At 39.2% G+C, this 13,412-nt stretch overlaps 1 protein-coding gene across 3 annotated transcripts in view; it reads right to left on the bottom strand.

The window, feature by feature from the left end:
• Positions 1–5,778: 5,778 nt before the first annotated feature.
• The window catches only part of EYA1 (EYA transcriptional coactivator and phosphatase 1), a 166,308-nt gene continuing 158,674 nt past the window's right edge, over positions 5,779–13,412 (bottom strand). For all 3 annotated transcript variants that reach the window (XM_080802030.1, XM_080802031.1, XM_080802032.1), the window contains exon 17: positions 5,779–7,796. In XM_080802030.1, the coding sequence (XP_080658156.1) occupies positions 7,716–7,796 (81 nt within the window). In that variant the 3' untranslated portion in view covers positions 5,779–7,715. The remainder of the gene's footprint in view (positions 7,797–13,412) is intronic.

The following is a 13,412-nucleotide window of genomic DNA, read 5'->3' as shown; positions in this document are numbered from 1 at the left end:
AGTGGTTTAGTCTTTTTCATTGTCCACGTTGACACAACCAACCTTCTCACTTATTTTGTCCACATTCTTAGTCTCAGTGTTTCTTCTCTTTATTTCTTTTCATTTCCTTCTCTTCAACATTTTGCTGTTTGTCTGAGGTGGGCGGCCTCTGTGCTTATAAACAAGAAAGTGCAAGGGACATAGTCAAAGGAATTTTCTGTTAGGAATCTTGGGACAGCCCCTGGGTGCTTGGTTCATCTCAAAGGGTGCAGCATCCCTTAATAGGAGGTGTGAGGGGTGAGCATTTGTGGGGACCCATGTCCTCCTGGAGATGCTACAAAAGCCATGCAGGTACTGCTGAACTTGGCCTGGGTATCCCCTCCCCGCCCCCCTCCAGATCATGTTTTTAGAAAGTGGATAATAAGGGACTTCATAGGGAGGGTTTAACTTCCTTGTAATCTCCTTTAGTCAGACAGATACCTTTCTCCTATCTGCAATGGAAAAGTGATATTTTCTCAATTACATGCAAAGGGCTTCAGCCTGATTACTACACTTTCTGGATCCATCAGGGAAACCAGGTTGTTCTGTTTGCCCTCAACAGTTCTATAATACACACACACACACACACACACACACACCCTCAACAGTTCTACAACACACACACACACACACCCTCAACAGTTCTATAACACACACACACACACACACACACACTCAGCTACATACAGACAGTCCCTGATTTACAATGTTTCAAATTACTATTTTTCAACTTTGTGATGGTGCAAAAGCAGTATGCATTCAGTAGAAACTGTATTTCGAGTTTTGAATTTGGACCTTTTCCTGGGCGAGAGATATACAGTGTGATACTCCCTCACGATGCTGGGCAATGGTGGCAAACTGCAGCTCTCAGTCAGCCATGCATCATGAGGGTTAACAACTGGTATGTTTATGACCATTCTGTATGCATATAACCATTCTGTGTTTTATCTTCAGTATATCGTTCAGTAAATTACTTGAGATATTCAATACTTCATTATAAAATAGGCTTGTGTTAGATGATTTTGCCCAATTGTCAGCTAATATAAGTGTTCTGAACAGTAAGCTATGATGTTCAGATTTCATTTATTAAATGCATTTTAGATTTATAATAATTTCAACCTAGGATGGGCTTATTGGAGTGTAAGCATGTCATAAGTCAAGGAAGATCTGTGGAAAGATGGTTCCAAAGAGAAAAGCCTCCTAGTTCTGAGTTAGAAGATTTAGAATGAACCAACCCCTTCTCAACCAGACCCTTTCTGGTGTTGGGTACCAAATGGAGGGGGTTAGTCAAAGGATTGTGGAAGCCCACCTTATCCACTCATGACTAGCTCTGCCTCTGGGACATCTACTACATTGGTTCCATATTTCTGTCTTCAGGGCTGGCATGGGACAGACCCTCATTACATTTCACCTGGACTATTGCAGTCACCCCCCACTGTCTTTCAGCCTGTGGTTACTATATTTCTCTTATTAATCGAGGGAAGGCCTGAGTTTAGGAGCCTATCAGCATCTTTTCTTTTTTCCATTTAGGCCGACAAAAATATCAGCTCTTCAGTGTGACTTCTCCTGTCTCCTCAGCCAACATCCATGGTATACCCTCTGGGCTTCCATCGTAAATTAAAATTATTTGCAACCTTTGCCCCTCTCCCCTCGCTCCCCATCCCCCAACCCCGATTGCAAGCGTTCTACAATCTAGTGAGGTTCTCATCACAGTCTGCCTTTTTATCATATATCTCTTGTGTCCTCACTACATGGCCAGCCCTCTGGGGATACCCCGGAAATCCAGCAGAATTTTTAGTCATAGTAAGAACTCCCCAGGTATTGAATTGGAGCCGTAAGGAGTTCAGAAATATAGGCAAGGCCAGCTGGGAATCAGAATGGATTGGAAAGGAAAAACCAAGAACTGGAAAATGCACTTCCCAAATTGCCTGGATCTGCCAGGAGGTGAGTACAGTGGAGGTCACTCTTACATACACCTGATTGTCACGAAACAGTGACTTCTTACCTTGGCTATTCCATAAGCCCTATTCGAGACAAATCAGAGTCTCTGAGGTGGGGTTCAAACATTAGTATTTGCCAAAGCACCTAGGTGATTTCAAGGGGCAGCTGATTGAAAATTACTGGCATAAAGAAATTAGAGCTTGCAGAGAACTCCTTTCTTTTGTGGAGTTACCAAGGGGTCCCTGATGAGTCCTGCCACACAGCACGTAGAGGGAGGAAGTTAGTGGGGGTGAGTCGATGGACAGCACTAACATGGAAAACATCAGGTAGTTTATCTCCTTTTACACCTTGTACACACTCCATTGTCTGTGGTCCTTGGAGCTTTATGTCAAGCCAAGACAGAAGATGGGACAGGCCTTGGAGTGCTTGTAACAGAAGTGGGACTCCGAACTTGAGCTGCCTGGAGGAAATCCACTTTCAGGGTTGTCAGCCTAGCCATCATCCCCATGCAGAAAACTCCCCCAGTCAAACCAGCCCACAAAACCAGAACAGAACCACCATGCAATTGTGCAGTCCCACACTCAGTAACTCTGGGCATGTCTTGTTCCCCCACTGGAGAGTTCTCTTCGAAGGGCTTTCCTCTGGCAGGGCATCCGTTTTTCTTCTGTTGCCAATAAAAACCCCCGGCGCTGTTCTTTCTCCTTCGCTTCCTTCTATTGCTTCTGACAGAGTTTGCCAGTTAGCTGAGGTCAGGATTTCCTTTTTACAAACAACCTGCTTTCAGTCAGTGGGGCCAAAGGTTTCCTAAATTACAAACCCTTTCATTTCTTCTGCCACAAGTTATCCTGTCAGTTTGTATAATTGCACAGAATAGAGAGAAATGGAAACATTCTGAGACACTGAGAGAAGTGCTTTTACCAACTCTATCCCTTCGGGTTGTCAAAAAACTCTCCTGAACGGGATGGACAGGACCATCCCAGTGGAATCTTTCAGAGCTTCACGTTGTGTGAGTAAGTTCCAGTGTCTGCAAGGAAATTTCTCACAGGTCTTAAATGAACACACAATGTCTGTGGCATCATTTCCACGTTCTGTTAAGCAAATGACCTCCTTTACATTCATTTGAATTGGGAAACACCCATGTCAGATTCAAGTACTTTTTTAAATACAAATTTTGCAAGTTATTGCTAAAAATTGACATTTGCAAACACTGATTAGAAGATAAATTTTAAGTCAACCTCTGAAAAGATGACATGGGATTGAGGGTGCTTGCTAAGGTTTTTTAAAAAAGACATCATTAGGAAATTGTACTAACTGGGTGGGCAGGACACTGAATATGCCTTGAAAACTGAGAGGGGCTCTCTAAGTTCACCCTGGTATGCAGTGATAGAGCAGGGAGGCAAAGCCAATGTTTGCTGCCCCTGGAGCTCTTGATCTTTCCATGATTCTGTGTTGTATCCAAGAGTTGGTTGGGGTCGTGACTCTGCCTTATTTGGCTGTGACCCCTGGCAAAGCATTTAACCCAAGTTTTGTAATCTGTAAATTAAAAGGGGCTCAACTAAACAATACTTAGACCGAACATTTTAAGTCTCCTAGAGAATCACGGCCACAGTGAAAGTTTCCAGGCTGTGTATGTTAATGCAGGAGCCTGAGCGAAATTTCTGTCCCTATCGCACTAAGCCTGAAGTTTACTCTGAGATGAAGGACAGGTAAAGCCTGTGCCCCTCTCCTCTTCTGGTCACGTCTACCCTCACTCAGTGGTGAGCAGTCCCATAGTCCATGGCTTTCCTTTTCTTCTCTCCTTCCCTTGCTACATTCTGTCCAATCAAGGCTTCTTTCATATTCACCTTCTCTCCCCTCTCCTCAGACCAACCCTAGCCTTCAGACCCTGGTTTAGAGGTCAGTTCCTGGAGGGAAGCGTTCCCCTACCTGCCCATGCTGCCTATGCCAGCCCCACTTCACATCCATCCCTACTGCTCATGGAAGCCTGTTTTATCATTGTAACATCCCTCTTCAAATTACCATCTGAATGCTTGAGGTCAGGGGCAGGACTGTTCTTTTTACCTTGTTTTTTTTTTTTTTTTTTACTAAACCAGAATCGGGCAGTGTCTTGATAAATGGTTGGTGCAGTCAAGGACCTGGTTCTGCCCTATTAAGCTAGTAACTTGTTTTCCTACCTCTTTTCTTGCTCTTTGACATCCCATTCTCCACCCAGCAGCCAGGGTCATTACGTCAGAGTGTGTCAGATTTGTTTAAATCCTCAATGGTCTCCCATTCCATTTAGAATAATATTCAAATCCCTTGCCAACACTTCAAGGCTTCAAGGTCTCCCTCCTTTTCCAAAGTCATCTCTTCTTGGACCCATGGGCATGATTTTCACTCCTAGAACACAATAAATAGAAGCCTTCTTCTCCGAGGACCTTTGCCTGTGTTCTGTGCCCCTGATCTTCGGATGTTGCTTATTTCTCTGCAGTTGATTTCAGTTCATACATGATGGTTCTGTCCATCCTTTCCAAGGACACATATGCCCTGTCACTTATATTCCCTGTCCCAATTTTCCAGCAAGAGTGTTTTGAGTATTTCATTCATTCTTTCATGTCTTGTCTATTCCTACCTATTTTAGTGTAAAACCCCATCCTCAGGGGCAGGGACCTTCCTTAGCACCTAGGACAATGCCTCCCATAGTGGGGGCCCAGAGAATCTTTATGGAAGGGAACAATATGAACTCCAATGAGACTATAGACATTGAGTGGGAGAAGGTCAGGAGAGGGGGCTAATGCTGTGCGCCATGATGGGAAAGAAGCTCTAAAGAAGAATCCCGCGCTGAGAGTGGAGGATGTCATTGATGGGAAGGCTCTGAAAACAGGTGAGGCAGGGATGCTTATAGGTGGTTTGGTCCATGAAAGAGTCCAGTTAATGTGCACTGAAGGTTTGTTCATAGTGGTAATGAGAGATTATGGTTGGGAAGAAAGTAGATACTATAGTTGGAAACTTGGGAATGCCAAGTAGAAAAATTTGGGCTCTAATCAGTGGTCAAAGGGAAACCCTTTACATATATTAGGAAGTATCATGTTAGAAGTGTTGCTTTAAAAAATTATCTTTTGAGGATATGACCTCCATTTTGCCCATTTTCCTTATTTTCTTTACCTGAGACTTAAAAATCCTTCCACTCCCCATCCTTGCCTGTCTCTGAAGACTTTATCCAAATTTTTTTTATTCTCAGGCTGTCAAAACATGCTCACGCACTTCATCACTCAAGCCACTTGCCTGGGTGTGTACCTGTGAAAAATGAACATCGTGGTCCTGATAAATGAGGCCTACGACTGCATGTTTGATTTTTCATGTGTTGGTGTGTATGAATGTTGTGTTTCTAAGGTTGAATCCCAAGAGGAAGCAAGTTGTACTGTTTTATAGCTCCCTGTCAGTGACTAATCTGGCCAAATTTTAGAGGTAAGTGTTGTGGATGTTCTTTTTAGATAGAACTGCTTTATTTTGCTATCCCTATGGTATTTGAGTGGCTAAATTGATGCTCTGTCATCCAAGATCCTTGATGCTGAATTCTGTTCTATGGTAAATTCGAGTGAGGGTCCAGTTTATATAGTTTTAGAGGAAGTGTAGAGCCCTTCTGTTCATCTGTTCTTACAGTGATCAAAGAAACAGATGTTACCCTTCTGGTTTAGTCTCCTCAAGGAATGATAAAGCCATTATTACTACAATTACTTCATACCACCTCCTTTTGTTGGACCAGAAGCATGCTAATGCAACCAATATCCTATTTCTCATAAATGAGAGATAAGAGAACGTATTCAAGGAGATTACAGTACTTCACAAATCAATTTTATTAATTTAAACACAAAATTAATGAAGAAAAATTCTGTACACAATTGTGGACACAACACACCTTTATACAGTAAAGCCAGGATAAACTTTGCTTTCCAATCTGCAGAGTACAAAAACATAAAATGAAAAGGCTAAAAAGTTGTCTTCTGTTTGCTTCAAGCAAAAAAAGAAAAAAGTACCCAAATTTGATTTTTAAGCAATTTGGAAAACTCACAACTAATTTTAGCAGCAACATGAAACTTCAGGAAAAGATAAGAGCAGCTCTTTAGCTACTTTGGGTTCAAGCTGGTGTTTTGTTTTGTTTTTTTTCCCCCTCAATGTAATATTAAAGAAAATTCATCCAAAAAGTAATTTCATAACAATGGAAGGTTTTAGATGAAAACTAGTGCCCAAACGCATCACTTTTGGAGAGACTGTCTTATGGCATAACAAAGGTGACAATTTTTATTTCCCAGATTTATGCTTTATAGATAATGCAGGTGAGGAATAACCTTGATGATGATTATTGGGCCATGTCCACTGCCTGCAATGAACTTTCCAGGGAGGGTGGGATTGAGGGAAAGGTGTGGAGGAAAACAGAAGGAACGATCAAAAAGTTTCACTCATTTCCAGTTAGGTGATAATGTCTTCCTTTATCTAAGCAAGAAAATGCAGACCCTATAATCTGAGTACACAAAACTTGGCTAGTCTCCAATTCATGAATCATTTTATTAATAAAATATATCTAAGAATCATCTACATTCTTTCTGTGGGAAGAAGCATTTGCATAATCATTTTTTTTCAAGTAGTTACATATAATACATTAGTGTTGAAACTGAAAAAGTGAGGTTGTAAGAGGACTTTTTTTTTTTTTTTTTTTTTTTCAGATTATTTAAGACACTGCTGTATTTTACCAAGGTCCTCCTAACAGCATTAAAAAAAAGAAGAAAAAACTGATGGGAAAAATAATTTGGAAAACAAATTTCTATTAACATCCATGCTTTTGGTCTTGACAACATTATCTAAAACAACAATAAAAAAAAACTCCATTATCTACATATTTATACCCAGTACTTCGATAAGGCACTGCACAGGACTTTCTGCACACATGGCCTCATACTTCACTATCAAGGCATCGCTACCTTTCAATATCATTTTCTAAACAATATGTAAAAGAATCATCCATTATTACAAATTTACACCCCAAATTCTCTGTACATGATTGTCTCAGTGATGTACATATTATACGTTTAAATTAGACATACTTTCAACTACTTTGCAATGTGCTAAGATTCAAAGTACTTGCTGTGTCGTGAGGCAAAGGCCTTTAATCGCTTATTATGATGCTGCTACTGTCTCTTCAGTTACTGGATGTCAAAAAAGTCTGGTTGAGTGAATTGTATGGTGCTGGAATCATACCTCAATTAAAGCTGTTTTTAAAAAGTCTGTTCATAAATAAGTAGAGATGTACAGATTACCCTGGGTATGAGACACCAAAAAAGTAAACTTTCTTTCCAAGAAGAGCCCCTCACTGGTATTCGGGAAACACATTTCAGTCTTGGTTGTGCAATCAAGTTTGCTGTATTGGAGAAGCTAACGTTTATGTCACATTGAAGATGTGAACAATGGAAGCGTCTGCAGGTCCTTTCTTCACAGGTTTGAACCATGTAGTTACTGTGGCAAAGACACATCACACTGTACTAGAACATTCTCATGGCTTCTTCTCATGGGATTCACAGTACTAGAGTCAACAGCTGGTCTGAAGAGGTCGGCGTGGCCCTTCATTTACCACAAGGGCAGAGGTGAAGACCGCCGGCAGCTGTGCGTCCACATGGTGAAATGGCGACATTGGGTACTCCAGCGCTGACACAGGCCTCAGGCCTGCTGGATTTGTTCCTGGTCACAGGGCAGTTGTGCGGTTCCAAAGTGCTAGGTGGCTGTTACAGGTACTCCAGTTCCAAGGCATGATGGAGGGCCATGAGGTCCGAGTGACTGGAGATCCTCCAGAAGGGCATGGCGTGCTGTGAAAGGGGCAGACACGTGGTGAGGACAGGCCATGCTCCCAGCACGAAGCCCTAACCCTGCTTTTGAAATTCGCTACAACGCTCATCCCTTTTTCTCAGCATTGTGAGAACTGCCAGGGAAGAGCTTAACATCACATCTGTTTAAAACAAAAATTCAAACTTAATCCTCCCCGAAGACTACTGGACTGCATTTTAAAATATAATCTGGAGTCTGCTTCTTTTAAGAAAGTGATGGATATCTCTGAAGTTGATCTGTACTGTGACTTGAATGCCAATTCCAAACTGTACATAAAACACAATAGCTATGAAGGAAACTTTGTCAAACACGGTTGCCTTTCAAAATATGGAACCAGTGGATTTATAATGCTAAAAGTTTAAGCAGTTTTCCTTAGATGGTAGCATTTTACATTTTTCAAAACTTAATTTTGCTCATGGAAGAAGCAGCTTTTTTTCATTTACTTCCATTAGGCATTCTTCACATTGACCTTATAATGGCTTTACCATATGGGAAAACTTTAAATGACGATCGAACGGTTTTTCTGGTAGTTGTTTAAAAAAATCAGCCTAAAAATCTAGTTTAAGTGATGAGACTCTTTGTAAAACACCTGAATCAGCCAGCGATAAGAAAAACAGGAAAAGAAGAGAGATTACCTCATCCCTGAAGGATGAAAACATGATTATAAACTCTTACTGCTCAAAGCTCTATAGTAAGTACTTACACATCAGCAAAATCTTTTTTCAAATAAAGGAAAGGTAATCCTCGTTTTTCAGAAGACAACAATCTCCTTAGCCCATAGAAAAACTGCTTTTTAAAACAGCAACAAAAGAAATAGTGTGAGGGCCTGACTATACTTTGCAATTACGGCGCAAAAGGAATTACAATCAGACGAAAAGAAGAATTTGTCAAGGAAGCAAACAGAGGAACGTAAGAGTTTTGGGGGTTGGGGCTTATCTGTACCTAAAAGTGGATGCAAGTAACTCTTTTGATGTAGATCACAGAACTGTTGTATTCTGAGAATGCAAACTATTAAGTTATTAACAATGCCTTTGTCTCAAGCAATCTACTAAAAGCATATCGCATAGTCCAGTATCAAATGTTGACCTTTCTGGACTCCCTATCTTTCAATAACAATAGTCCAGCATTGAGTCCCAGAAGACCTCTTTCCAAAGTTTTAGGATGATCTACTTGTCAACTTTTGACTAGAAAAACAGACTGGACTGCTTTGCATTCATTCACTCCTTTCCCGCATCTGCAGGGATGGTGCAGTCTGTGGGTGAGACGTGGAAATGCACAACAGTCACGAACCTTTATCTGCATGTTATGAAAGGACTAGTAGGAGCCAGTTCCTTTGGCCGGGGAAGCTGGGGGAAATTCCTGGTAAGAAGAGGTAACAGTTAAGCTATGTTATGAAAGGATGACCACTCAGAAAAGCACCTGAAGGCTGCGTGTGTGAGGGGGCAGAGAAGGAAGCAGAATTCCATTGTTAAGATACTGGCTGTATCTGTGAGAAAGACATGATTGGCTGCAGGAGCCACGTGGAGCAGGGCCTATAAGCAGGCCATCGATGATAATGATAGCGGTAATTTAGGGAGTATTTTTCAGGCACTGTCCTAAGCACTTTATATAGAGTCTCAGATTCAAGCCTCTCTATAATTTCAGGGAACGATATGTATTACCATCATGGTGTCACCGATGTAAAAACTGAGTCTTGGAGGAGGAGCGGAGAGGTTTAAATAACAGCTGGTATGGAGTGAACACTTGATTCACATCAGGTCAGGTCTGAAGCTTAAGCCCAGAGGCTGTAATGCCTCCTAACTCTTCTCAATAGGCTTTTAATCCAGCAGTATAAATTATCAGCACTATAGTATATAGCTTGAAACACAAACACTCCCTCCTACGTTCTATTGAGTGAGGGACACTGAAAAATTATAGGTCAGATCTGAAAAATGTTAACACAGAAAGCTTTTTTTTCTGTTATTAGAATAAAAATCTGTGTACTGTAGAACTTCAGTTTTACAGGGAAAAGCAAATCATTTTTAATCCTACTATCCAGACAACCTTTTTCTATATCTTTTATGTGTGCATGCTCATATTTGAAATTGTGTATATAAATAGTATGCACCATTTAGCAACCTGCTCATTTTTATTAAATTTCAAGTCCATGTTTGACACATCATTTTTAAGGAAAATCGTTCACTATTTTAAGTTTTCAAGTGTTCAACTATATGTGTATATATATGCTATATATATATATATATATACACACACACACACACACAGCATTCTTGTATATTTAACCATCTATTTTAATATCCTTTTATTTTTAATTAACTTGTGTATTTTTCTTATTTGCTTTATTTTCTCTAATGTGTCAGAGATTTGTTGTCCTTCCCCAAAGCTGCTTCTCATGAACAACTGAACAAAGGTTGCTGTAGAGTCGTTCTATTGCTCTGTTATTTGAGGATGTGGCAGAGAATGCTTAAGGCTCTTCAGATAGCTATCTAGAAACTTACAGGACAGCTACCTTCATAAATATATATCAATATATATCACTTGTAAGAAGTGGATGCTTTTTTTTTTTTTTTTTTACAAAGTAAGTTCAGCCAAAGTCTTTTGCATGTTGATTATCTGAAGTTAGATATGTTTCCCATTGATAACAAAACACATTTGAGAGCCATTGGTGTACTCAGCCATATGTATTGTAGAATGGCAGAGAAATTGGAAAGGGAACTGAAAAGGATCCAACTAATTTCTTGGGTACATGGTTAAGATAAAAATTAGGGATTTAATTCCATAGTAAACAAAGTCCTGCAATGGTTATGTGTCTTATCTTTACAGTTCTGGGAGTTGATTCCAGCCTAGAGCACAGGTAATAGAAACTGTTTTAAACCATCCTCAAAACAAGCTGGAAAGGCGAGGTTATTCCCAAAGAGCCCTGGAGTGGCTTGTTTACCGAAACAGTAATAGCTTCTTCCTCCTATAGAGTATTATTAAGAACCACTGATCAAGTAGCACCCTGAAACAAATTCAAGTGATGAAATATGCCTGTGGTATATTACAGACACAACTCACTACAAGACAGTGATGATGGGGTCATTCATTTGAGCCAAAGTGCAAAAAGCTCCACAGTAATACTGGCAAACCATAGGTGTATATGAAAGGGAAGAGGTAGTCTCTGGGAACATCCCTATACAAGGACATCAACTCCATCTTTAGCACTATTTTGTAACATGAAGGCTAATGATCTCTGTTAGAATCAGTAGTTCTAGTCTCACAAAACTTACTGGGCTTCTACTTTAAGAAAAGCATATTTAATATTAAGTGAGTCATTATAAGAAGACTGAATCCAGGGGAGAAGAAACTCAAACTCATGTTCACAAATAATTAGAACTAATATTACAAAATACTTTCCCTAATTCACCACATACTGGTGCAAAGAGTTCATGAATGTACAAGAGCTTCCCAGCACAACTGGGTGCAAGAAAACAATTTTCTTCCATGTCAGTATTAAACCTGGAACAGATATTTCTTATATGAAGTCAGAGAGATAAGGTGGCAAAAGAAAAGCAGGTGCCAGGATAAGAACCGGGTTATACTCTCAACTCTGACATTAGTTATAGGATTTTGAATTATGACAGTTTTCCTGGAGTCCCAATTTATTTATCTGTAACATGAAGGTTTAGGGGAAATGACTTAAGGTTGCTTCTAGGTTTAATAAAGTCTTTGACTTGAATATTGTATCTACTACAGATGTATAAAATAATCTGCATGACCTATGCCCCCACTGACAAGAACCAGCAGGCAAGAAAAAAGAGGCATTAGAATTGAAAAAGGACAAAAACTATTTGCAGATGACATGATTTTATATAGAAAACCCTAAAGACTCCATACAAAAGAAGTGGTAGCTAACCAACAAATTCAGTAAAGTTGCAGGATACAAAATTAACATATAAAAATAGTATTTTTTATACTAGTGTTTCTATGCACTAATACCAAATGACCTGTAAAAAATGTTAGGAATTAATTTAACCAAGGAAAATAGCTACACTAAAAAACATAAGACATGAATGAAAGAAACTGAGTATATAACAAAAGGAAAGGTATCTCATGTTCATGGATTAGAAGAATTAATACTGCTTAAATGTCCATGATACCCAAAGCCACCCACAGATTCAGTGCAATCCCTACCATGATTTCAGTGCATTTTTTAGAGACGTAGAAAAAACAAATGTAAAATTTATATGGAATTGCAAATAACCCCAAATGGACAGAGCAATCCTGAGAAAGAAAGTGGGAAACATCACATTTCCTGATATCAAGGTATATTATAAAGCTATGGTAATAAAAACAGTATATTACTAGCATAAAAACAGACATATAGATCAATGGAACAGAATCAACCACCCAGAAATAAAACACATGTATATGGTCACATAATATTTGACAATGGAGCCAAGAATACTCAGTGGAGAAAAGGCAGTCTCTTCAATAAATGGTCCTGAGAAAATCGGCTGCAAACATTTAAAGACTTAAATGTAAGACCAGAAATGAGAAAACTCCTAGAAGAAAACATTAAAAAATTCCTTGACATGGATCTTGATAATGACTTTTTTTGGGACACGACACCTAAAGCACAAGCAAAAAAACAAGTGGATTGCATTGAAAATATACTTCTGCATAGCAAAAGAAATGGTCAACAAAATGGAAAGACTAAAGAATGAAATCTAAAGAATGGGGAAAAATAATATTCACAAACCATACATTGGAAAAGGAATTAATATCCAAAAAATATAACAAACCGATACAAATCAGTAGTGAAACAACAAATAACCTGATTAAAAATGGGCAGGGAACCTAAATAAACATTTCTCCAAAGAAGATATATGGACAGCCAAAAGATACATGAAAAGATGTTCAACATCACTAATCTGGGAATTGCAAAACCACAATCTCATGTCTGTGAGAACAACCATTATCAAAAGGACAAGAAGTAAAGTGCTGGTGAGATTGTGGAGAAAAGGGAACCCTTGCATATTGCTGGTGGGAATGTAAAAAAAAAAAAAAAAAAAGAACTTCCCTATGATCCAGCAATGCCACTTCTGGGTATATATCTAAAGGAAACGAAAACATTGTTGAAGAGATATCTGTACCCTTATGTTCATTACAGCACTATTCATAATAGCCAAGACATGGAGACAACCTAAGTGTCCATTGATGAATGAATGGATAAAAGATTTGTGGCATCTATATACGATGGACTATTATTCAACCATAAGATAGAAAATCTTAACATTCACAACACTGATAGACCTTACACCAAGTAAAACAAGTCAGGGAAAGATAAATACTGTATGATCTCACTTATAGGTAGAATCTTAAAAAAAAAACCCAAAACCCAAATCCCAAACTCACAGGAAAAAAAAAAAAAAAAAAAGATCAGATTTGTGGTTACCAGACACAGGGAGTGGGGGAATTAGATGAAGGTAAATGAAAGATATAAAGTACCAGTTGTAAGAAAAATAACACTGCTTTATAGTATGTTTGAAATTTAGGAGTAGATTCTAAGACTGCTCAGTGTAAGGAAAAACATTTTTAAAAAACATTTTTTTTTT

The sequence above is a fragment of the Martes martes genome, assembly GCF_963455335.1.
Source record: "Martes martes genome assembly, chromosome: 4".
Lineage (NCBI taxonomy): Eukaryota > Metazoa > Chordata > Mammalia > Carnivora > Mustelidae > Martes > Martes martes.
Note: the sequence above shows the minus strand (reverse complement) of the source record. Positions and strands in the feature narration are given on the sequence as shown.